The sequence below is a fragment of the Asterias amurensis genome, chromosome 5, assembly GCF_032118995.1.
Source record: "Asterias amurensis chromosome 5, ASM3211899v1".
Lineage (NCBI taxonomy): Eukaryota > Metazoa > Echinodermata > Asteroidea > Forcipulatida > Asteriidae > Asterias > Asterias amurensis.
Window position 1 is genome coordinate 19007047 of NC_092652.1, and position 10745 is coordinate 19017791.

At 41.3% G+C, this 10745-nt stretch overlaps 1 protein-coding gene across 1 annotated transcript in view; it reads right to left on the reverse strand.

Moving 5' to 3' along the window:
* Positions 1 to 2180, reverse strand: part of LOC139937578 (mothers against decapentaplegic homolog 6-like) — a 38600-nt gene extending 36420 nt beyond the window's left edge. Inside the window, exons 1-2 of the mRNA XM_071932786.1 lie at positions 1086 to 2180; positions 197 to 250 (exon numbers count right to left, since the gene is read on the reverse strand). Coding sequence (XP_071788887.1) covers positions 197 to 250; positions 1086 to 1527 — 496 coding nt within the window. The 5' untranslated portion in view covers positions 1528 to 2180. The remainder of the gene's footprint in view (positions 1 to 196; positions 251 to 1085) is intronic.
* Between the last annotated feature and the right edge of the window lie 8565 nt (positions 2181 to 10745).

Consider the following 10745-nt stretch of genomic DNA (forward strand, 5'->3'; position numbering starts at 1 on the left):
ACACAGCTTATTATTAACAGATGATAAAATTTACTTAGGGCCTATATTGATAAATTACTGGTCTCAAAATAAAATTAAGTAATTTCTATTGAGGTTTAAAAATGTATCAAAAAAATTATCAAAAAGTGGTGATTTGTGAAAGTTTGACCACATCACAAGCAAGGGTTGATTCCTCTGGACTATTTATTATACACACCTTCCGTTTTGGACCCCTCGATCGGAAATCTGCTGTATGGAGGCGGCGGCGATTCTATACAATGCAACACACAACAAACAAAACACACAACAAGAAAAGAAGAAAAAAAAATAGAGAAGAATTTCTGTCAGCCTGTGTGTGTGGGAAGGTCAGTATTATTATGAGGTAAAAAGAAAAAAAAGAAGAGAAGAAAAATATGCCAGTGAATCCCCGCTGTGCGTGAACAGACAGCGAAGCCTTGCCAACGTTTGTTAATTGAGGCGAAAGACTTCGGCTGGAGAGCGGCACATAAATAGCAGAGGCGCCATGTTGGTAAATCGAATGCTGGGTGACTCAATGGTTTGCCGCGGCCCGCCGGTCTTCTTTCCCCGACGCCCAGGCGGGGCCGATGAGACCCACGGTGGTGGTAGCGCAGCCCAAAAATCGCTAATATTTTGTTTCCTTGTCTAGTCTTGTCTCTCATTGTTACAATAAAAGCCAAGGTCTATAGGTCTATCTACACAGAATATATAATTAAAAAATGGCAAATATTGTGTTTGAATATAAAAACCTGTCCTCATATAAATTAATAATACTTTTTCTGTTACAAATTTCTCGTCCGCGGATGTTCTATAAAATTGTGGTGTTACAATTTAAAAACCAAAACAATTGTTTGCTCATGGCACTTTCTTCACACTTTGTTTACACACAAAATGTACACACAAGTAGTAAATTGAAGAGTTGCTCATTGAAGTCCAGGCAGCGCCACGCCGTTAATTAATAATTTAAACAGTAAACATCTTTTAAAAGACAAGCTGGAGCCAGAGAGTCGTAAAAGCTTGTTGACTGCCGGGCTGGCTGGATAGAATTAAGATTTTGTCTTCTGCAGGGTCTTAAACACCCTTCTTACCTGGCCGACACAAACGGCTGAGATGATAAGGGTTGCAGCATACGATTCCTGAGCTAAATTCCTCCACATCACGTCCCGTTTGACAACAAAAGTTGAGTCTTTTAAGTTCGCTAGCCTGTTTGAGATCGGACCAGCGGTAAAGCTGACAGCACAACACGTGCGGCTGAGCGGTCCTGCCCCGGCCGAGGCGCACGTCCCCCTTGGGCAGGGGGACGCAGGCGGTCGAAGTCGTTCCGCGGCTTTCGACGGCATCGAGCAACAGCTCGAGCTGTCGATCTTTCAAGCGTTTCAGGAGGCTGTGGGCAGCCGATTTGAACTCGGGATCGGTGTCCAAGTCGCGGTCGAAGCCCTGACTATCGGGGCCTTGTTCGCCGGTGGCAGACTGACCACCACGGCTCCTCCAGAGTCGCCGGATGAGTACCGTGCGCTTGGACTTGAACATGCGACATAGGATTCGTGCACACGGTCATAGCCCACGGAGTCTAGCGTTGACCATTCCATGCGCCGGACCCTCCAAGTTTAAATCCAATTCGGTCTTCAGCATCAGTTGAGTAAGGGCTGGTGGTCAAGATAACCCGGCCCGACTTTATACAACAATCCTCGTGTAGTAAAGGTGCAGGTCAAGACATAAACAGTAGCTCTTCCTTCCCCCCACACACCATTCGTTATCCAACAAGGTAATGAATGCACTGCATGCAAGCAAGCCCTCTGCGTAGTTTACCCCCGGTCGTAGCGGGTCGTCATACGGTTGAGCACTCGGTGCGTTGGCCTACTCCGCGGCAACGTGACGCCAGCACAGCGCCTTGCATCCACAGGCAGATTACGTACACTTCCGCCGCACCAATGCGAGGACAAAATCCCAAAGGTACATAGATAAAGCACTCCCAAAAACGTCTTCGGTCACGATCTCCAAACTTTTTAAAACATCCACGTTGAGGAAAATCCAAAACAAGAAACAAGGCTCTACAATCCGCTATCTATATATACAGCAGTGCAGGAAACATTCACACACATGTGCACTCTACAATGTACACCGTACATGTGAGTTTTCGATAATGTGTATACAAAATGTATGTGATCGTGATTGGACGCTGCGTTACGTGTGTGTGGTGCGCGATGAACGAAAAATCAACACGAGTGGTTTTTTTTTACTACACAGAATGTGAGCTCACAAACTCCGGGCCTGCTGATTGGCTTATTTAAGTCACGAGACGTCTAGACATTTTGGCGCGGCTCGAGTCTGAAATGATTGTTGAGCAAATAACATGGCGCTGTCACAGTGGATGCTGCTACTCCCTCCGGGCATGTACAGGGATCGCCTCAGAAACCACTACAGCGCTGGGATTTACTCGTTTATGAACCCATGAGCAGGGTACAGGAGGGTGTCCCGCAGTACCGGGGTTGGGTCCATTCTCTCAGCGAAATTAATAAAAGTGACAATGCTGATTATGTAAAATAGACAGAAAGATCATGTTGCCATGGTTACCAGGCTGAGGGACATTGAACTGCGTAGGCAGTATAATGTATAGATACAGACGCTGAAACTACTCCAAATGTATTCTTCCATTCCTCGGTGGATGCGCGTGCAAACAAATCAGTAACGAACATTATCAATTAGTCTTTGCAAACAGGATATTCCTTCCCGTCCTCCTTAAAGGGTTTCAAGGATTTCAAGGCCCAATGTTGATTTTTTTTTCCTTCAAATTTAATAGTGTGTGTTAACGGCAATAATGAATTTTATCGAGCATATCGGCTAAGACAATATTTTTAGGACACTGTTCAAATTAGTTGTTCTCAATCAATGCTCGGTGAACGTTAAGTAAACCTTTCTTCCTCCATGGTTAAACATTGTATGTTTGGATTGAACAGGTTGCACTTATTGTTCTTTAGTTATCACCAAGTATTTTTCCCCCTTTAGTATACCACTCGCTGTTAATAATAATAATAATAATAATAATAATAATAATAATACCCTGTGGAGCTACGTTTTGAAGTATGATATTAGTATGAGACATATCCCTATAAATGGTTTAAAAGGTGCTGTCGATGTACCCATGAACACCGGGGCAACCCCCCTTCTCTTAAAGTCCACATGTTCTCAAATAAATGTATTACACAACACACGGAACAAATGTCTTTACGCCCCATCCAAAGTACGCAGCATGATGGTTAAAATAATGTCTTGCTTAAACTTTGTCACGACTAGGATTCGGACCCACACTCTGCTGATCAGAAACACCATAGCTTGACTCCAGTGCTCTTAACCGCTAGGCTACGACACGATGTTGTTTTAGATGTTTCTTACGGGGTTATTTATTAGTTGGTCATCCGAATGTTGAGGGTGGACAGTGGTTGGATGGAGTCAACGGTCAAAATCGGGGTGGTCGGGTATCAGGGATAAACTTTGCATGGTCGGTGCATTAGCCATTCACATTCACCGTGTAATAAGTCATAGTCAAAACCAAGCACACCTAACTTTGAAGAAGTTTGTTCTAGCAGTTTATTGTTTACTTAACTTGTTCTTTCTTTTTCAGTAAGCCTATTAAATAGTATTTAGTTTAGTTTATTTCATTTTTGTTCATGTACAGGCCTGTATCAATTATGGGCATAATTATTTGAAAATTTATGTTATAGCTTTACGGTATGCCAAGGCAGTAAGCAAAATAACTTACCTGCATTATTATGCAATATCAGTAAATCAGTTAATCAAGGATATGTATACCTTTGGTACCTCCACAAAAATAATGACCATAAAAACTTAACATTTGCAAGAAGCGCTGCAGCTATTGATAACATAACATTTTTTTTAGAAACACTTACATTCAAAGGAATGCGGTTTCAGAGTGATACAAACATTTCAATCTAAAAAACGTTTCAATAACAGTAACACGTTTCTCAGATTGTGAGTTCTAATTACGGAATATTATTCCTATGCGGACATTAGATGCTCCAGATTTCCGGTGATATTATCTCAAAACGATATCATTTGAAATGACATTTTCCGGGTTAGTTTTATTGCATAAAAAAATTATTACAGGAACGATTAAAAACAACGAAACGGTTCTGAAAACAAAGTACACTTTGCTTTAAAATATTTTTATGCAAAAAGTGGCAGTTGCTTTGAAAGAAAAAAAAATATATCTTCACATCAATGAACTTCCGGTAATTTAAACACTGGAGACTCTTTAAAGGCACTGTACACGTTTGGTAATTCAAAGACCAGTGTTCTCACTTGGTGTATCCCATCATAAGCATAAAATAACAAGCTTGTGAAAATTTGGGCTCAATAGGTCATCGAAGTTGCGAGAAAATGATGAAAGAAAAAACACCCTTGTTGGACGAATTTGTGTGCTTTCAGAAAAGAATAAAAGACTTCTACTCTATAGCTAGAAGTCTTTTATTATTTTAGTCAGAAATTACCTCTTTCTCAAAAACTACGTTACTTCAGAGGGAGTCGTTTCCCACAATGTTTTATACTATCAACAGCTCTCCAAACCTCGATACCAAGCCAGTTTTTAAGTTAACATTTGTTTTGAGTAATTACCAAACGTGTACCTTCCCTTTAATCAAGTTCCTCGAAAAAAAGAAAGAAAAACAGATTCAATATTATTTACATAATTGGAGGCAACAAATTGGCACTTATGAATGTGTTGATCCATATATGAATAATCCTTCTGGCATTTGAAGGCACTGCATAGTGCCTATGTAGAACCAGTATTCTCATTTGGTGCATCCCAAGAAAATATGCATAAAATAACAAACCTGTGAAAGGACTCAATTAGTCACCGAATTTGCAAGAGAATAATGAAACAAAAAATCACACTTGTAGTACAAAATGTGTGTGCTTTAAGGATTCAGGCCTGAAGCCTTTTTGTTAGGTTCAATTATATTTAAGTAATTATAAGGATTCCCTATTTCTCAAAACCTATAATGCTTTAGAGGAAGCCATTTTTAAACAATTTTTTTATTACTATCAACAGCTCTCCATTGCTCGTTACCATTTTTTATTATTATTTGTTGCCTTTAAATGTCCAGACAGGCACCCAGCTGAACTACTTGATGGTGGGAACAAGCTTCAGATGGAGAACCCCTTTAAATATGCTTAGAGTTGTATACATTTAGAGGGCGCGTCACGAAGGCACCGAGTGCGAGGGTTCAGAGACGCGCTGCGGCCCCCACGGGCAAGAAATACTTCGGAGGTGTTTCCGGGACTCAAGCTACGTCTGTGCATTTTTGATCGTGTTTTCATCCTGCTTTGCTTTTATTTTTGTTTGACCACAGTGTTCCTTGCGAAGTCAACGAAATAGTTGACTTCTTGTTTGTCCACGTCCTCAAGTTTGAGAAAAGAATACGAACCCCAACTATGACCTAATACTTTGCCATTGGTACATGGCTTGAATTTTCTTGACAAGGAAAAAAGCATCCTCATGGTGAAATCAGTTGTTGAAAGAGATACATCATTAGACAGCTTCGCAACTTAGTGATGGGGATAATGGGATGCATGCTGTTTTAGCCATATCCGAATCAAGCGATTTCAGCTACGATGGCTGATTGGCTGTAACGATATGACTTCAGCTACGGCTATGGCTGATTGGCTGTAACGATATGACTTCAGCTACGGCTATGGCTGATTTGCTGTAACGATACGACTTCAGCTACGGCTATGGCTGATTGGCTGTCGATAGGACTTCAGCTATACGGCTATTTGGCTGTAACGATAGGACTTCAGCTACGGCTATGGCTGATTGGCTGTCGATAGGACTTCAGTTACGGCTATTTGGCTGTAACGATAGGACTTCAGCTACGGCTATGGCTGATTGGCTGTAACGATAGGACTTCAGCTACGGCTATGGCTGATTGACTGTAACGATAGGACTTTTTTGGCGTTTAGCCTTAAGACTAACAGGTTCAAGAACTCATTTTTACCTATTTCTATCCATATTTTTAACTGTGATTATATTAGATAATTACAATGCATCCAGCCCTATGTACTGTCTTGTTGTTTATTATTGTTTTATTTGATTTTCTGGTATCTCCTGTGCAATTTGGCCTCTTCTAGTTTGGGGAGGGGGTCCACTACTCAATCATGTTTTAGCGTTTGACTGTTTGTTTGTTTGTTTGTTTGTTTGTTTGTTTGTTTGTTTGTTTGTTTTTTATATAAATTTTAATCGTCCATCTGAACTAGACAAGCATCCCCCCCCAGCTTTACACACACACGCGGTTCCGAGTTGTTGTTTTTGTTGTTGTTTTATTTATGCGAAGTTGTGGCTGGAGCAAAACAAATGTTTGTGATCGTGAGTTTCCCGAACATCTTAAAATGAGGCCCTCCACATTTTGTGTGATGTCTTGGCCAACAAAAATATAAGGTTATTGATATTGTCATACGCTATTCGGGGACAGCGTCACTGGCCGTCGGACAGTCAACTTATTCCACAGCGAGGTAAATCAGTAAATAGAATCGTCTAAAGTTATTCAAAAGCTTTGTGGATCTTCTATACCACTGGAGCTTTGAGAGGCACTCAATGAAAAAAATGGCGTTTTGTTTCCAACTTATAGAACCTTTCGGATGCGACGGGTAAAAAACAATGCGAACAACTCGTGGGAGCGATGTCAATTTCTGGGATGGAACATTCGAGTTTTTGGTGAGACTCAAACTTTTAAAGAACTCAATCGATGATTTTACCAGCCGGACATGACCAAATGTTATCATTTAGATGACGAATAACAACCCTCTTTAAAAAAAACGGCAGTGCAGATGCCCAGTGTATCACCGCAAGACTTGTAATCACAAGGTCGTGGGTTCGATTTTGTGCGACTTATCATCATAAAACCAATATGTGTATGTGATTGATTGGCTTTTGCCTGCCTGGCGTTTATGGTTTGCCGATAATCCCTTGCGGGAAGATCATCTAAACGAAACCAGCACCAACAGCAGCAGCAGCAACAACAACAACTACAACGTAATGATGTGTGAAAGAACGTATGACTTCAAAACAAAAATTCTTATCAAGTGTTCTCTTTTTCCAAGATGGTCCCCACCAGTCCTCTCTCATAGATCAATCGAACATCCAGGATCATCAAAAGAAAGGAAAACCTAAAATCGAACACCACCAAACAGTTTTTCGTTAGCGGTGCCAAAATAATACCCTGCCAGGACCGCCCTTCTCGTTACGCGGATCCATCAATGGTCTAAAGAGAGAGAGGGTCCCGATGACAGGATGCGCCAGTTTGACGGATCTTCCATTCATCCCGTGCTCCATTGTTATTTAGGAGACCCACGTCACCTTCCTGGAGTCACCAGCAAGGAACACACGATCCAAATCCCATACCCCTATTGTCCGGGTCGGATCTGTCAGGCGCCCGGTCGCCGCCTGCGTCTTTTTTGTCAACTGGGTTTCGTTTCTGATGATGGCAGTCAGCACTAGACAGAAATCTTTAGTTACTGTCCACGGTACATGAGTTCACATTGTACACATCCGATCGGCAAACATCACAGAGAAAAACGGGAGTGCTTATAGCCGGAGTCACTAAACGGAACAGTGGCTTTCTTTCGTCTTGTCTCTACAGATCCACAATGGAACTACAAAGGAGGTTCTCGGAATTATGAGTTTTATAAATAGAATCACGTGGGTTTTGTTTATTCAGTTTATTTTATTTCATCCGGTGGAGCTCAATGCCAAACATGGTATACAAACGAAGAAATTATGTTTTACGAGAGGGAATGCAAGCCTGTTTGCTTCGTTTTTGAAAGGGGAAGGGCACCGGGGCATCTGTCACTTGCTCCATTGTAAAGAGCACCCTGAGGGAAATTGTAAATTTCTACTAGAGCATTTTAAGGGTATACCAAGGCAGTGACCAGGGGGCATGGAGACAATCGCCTTCGTGGCCTCCGTAAAGTATCATTGCCATGGGTTTCGAAAGAGCTGCGAAAAAAAGAGGAGCCTAAACGAGCTGCGAAAAAGAGGAGCCTAAACAGCTGTTTCAATAACAGAAGTGGCTGCATTGGTGAGATTTTACATACTGTGTAATGTTATAAAAAAGATTCAGCTTATATCACACACACGGCAGTGAAAACATCGACTTCTCATCCACATTTCCAACGTTTCGATAAGAAGGTGGTCTACACCCCCATAACCAAGGCTATAAAACTATTCAATATACAAATCACAGTCATACGGTAATTATTGTCGAATTCAAACCTCTATCTTTACCAGAATCTGGATTAGAATGTTCGCGAAGATAGAGAGTCTATAATATAAAGAAACCGTTAGCACCTACATGTTGCACTCTACTCTAATTGACACATTACCAGAATCGCTGAAGTTTTTTATCCTGGATAAAGACCGGCGACCATAAGACGTCCAGCATGCATGTATTAATGAGGAGTAGTCTGACAGCTTGTGATAACTACACCTTCTTTATGTGAAGAGTGGTGAATAGAGGACTGTGTGAATAGCTTACTCTATTCAGACTTTTGGTGGTGAGAGACTACCGAAGAAAATACCCAATGTGGATGACAATGAAAGTAATTGCGGATCGCTCAGTTTGTCAGAGACCACATTAATTTTAGTTTTCACTACTTTGTCTTGGTTTCGTGGGAAGAAGTCACACATGAAAATGCTGTTCTATATAATGGCTAGGAGGCTGCAGACATGAACAAACATTTTCTAAAGTATAATACCTATAAAAGAAAGCATAAAGAACTGTGCTTGAAATGTTTCGGTTTTATAGCAAAATAGGGAACGCAGCCATCAGTATATTGAGAGCAAACTTATTGTTCACCTGTAGGAAGACCCCACAATGTCGCTCTAGTAAAGATGTCTGCTTTTGTCTTGTGTGTCCGTTGTCTGTCTTCGCCCTGTATGTCATTCCCAAATCAAGCAAACGCTTACCGGGGCTTCCGTACTATAATACCATTAGTGTATTCTGTCTTGAAGTATATCATTGTGTATGGTATCGGAACATTGTGTAAAAATAAAAATGGAAACAAAAATGTTGTTTAACTGAAATTGTTCGACCCACGTCACGAGTCCAAAGGAGCAACCAAACAGCTTCAAATAATTGCTTTGCACCCTCACACACAATATAAAGTGCCATCCAACTTTGAACGGATCCACGAAGTCGGGAACGATTACGGATGTATCCGGTATTATATATTAATTTTGGATAAGGTGCCGAGGGACGACTACTAGTCTGGTTTCGCAATCCATCGGCATGGAACTAACTTGAGTGTGCGGATTATACACTCTCGTGTCAGTTGGGGGTACCAGATTGAGTTCGAAGGTTTGGTTTTTAAACTTACCGCTGATAAATCTTGCCTTTTTGAGATGATCCCCAACACGCAAATAAAGCAAGAAACAGTATTGAAATAACAAGCCCGCCCTCTTTTGATTTGATCGCTTTAATAAGCGATAACTCTTCGAGTGGCGTCAAAGCGTCAGTCTCCAATTTTAGGGACCTTTCCATCAAAGATATTAATACAATAATTGTTGTAAGTGACTGTGATAAAAACATCCACAGACATAAACTTTGCTCTACGGATAAACTTATTGAAGCACGAGGAGGAGTCTACAAGCGATTAATTTGACACCCAAACCAAAATACATTCTGCCAGGAGAGGGCGCAAGTCACAATACTATAGGTTTGGTAATAGACCTTATCGCAAATACCAATGCGCAAGCGCAGACTGTTGAATGAGGTGCATTGTGGGATAGATATGGATCAAATTTTGCTACCAGCTAGACCACAATGCACCTAATTCCAAGCGTTACGCGCGCGCCCCGGTATTTGCGAAAAGGTCTATGTGTTAACATAGTACGCCCTTTTCGAAATGATGGCTTTGGCTTTGAATTCGGCTTCAGGCTCCATCCTCTCGTCTGAAACTCTGGGCGCGTATACCCAAAGCACAATCAAAATTGTCAAAACAATCGCGGTGCCATGCTAGCTTGAGCCGAATCCCAAAGAAATTGACCGCCGTAGATGCTGTCCCCAATCATATCATCAGATTGACATCCCAGGAAAAAATTCCTATTGAAAAAAGTCAATGGGATTTAATGGGATCCCATTGAAAATTTGAATGGGATTCATGGGATTCAATGGGATTGGGGTGGAATTTGGGACATATTATTCAACGGGATCCAATGGGATTGACAGGGAATCCCATTGAACACCATTGAAACAATGGGATCCCATTGAAGCCCATTCAAAATATCAGTGGGACTCAATGGGAATTTTGGCTGAATGAGGATCATGGAGGTTCTATCAACGTCGTATTGGGGGTGGGGGGGGTGTGCAACGCCCTCCAGAAGACAATCAGAGCGTACTGATCGAGCTCGAGACGTCAAGTTGAAACCAACGGTTCTTTTCAGAACCACCCCAACTCATTTCATTACATCATGGTGTTACCGCAAACCTTTCCATTATTAAATTTCCACCATGCAAAGTTTCAAATCCTACATAACTAATGATAAGTTTCACAGCCTGGTGCGGTCATGAGGGTTACATTTACTGTAACTTACTTTTGAGCTCATGAGGAGATCGATTTGATAAAATTTATAACATAATTTTTTTCTCCATGACATGGGATCCAACCAAATAATTGCTTTTAGCTTGGCAAGTTTGGGGATAGGTGTTTTATGGTATTATTATTTTTCGGGCTAC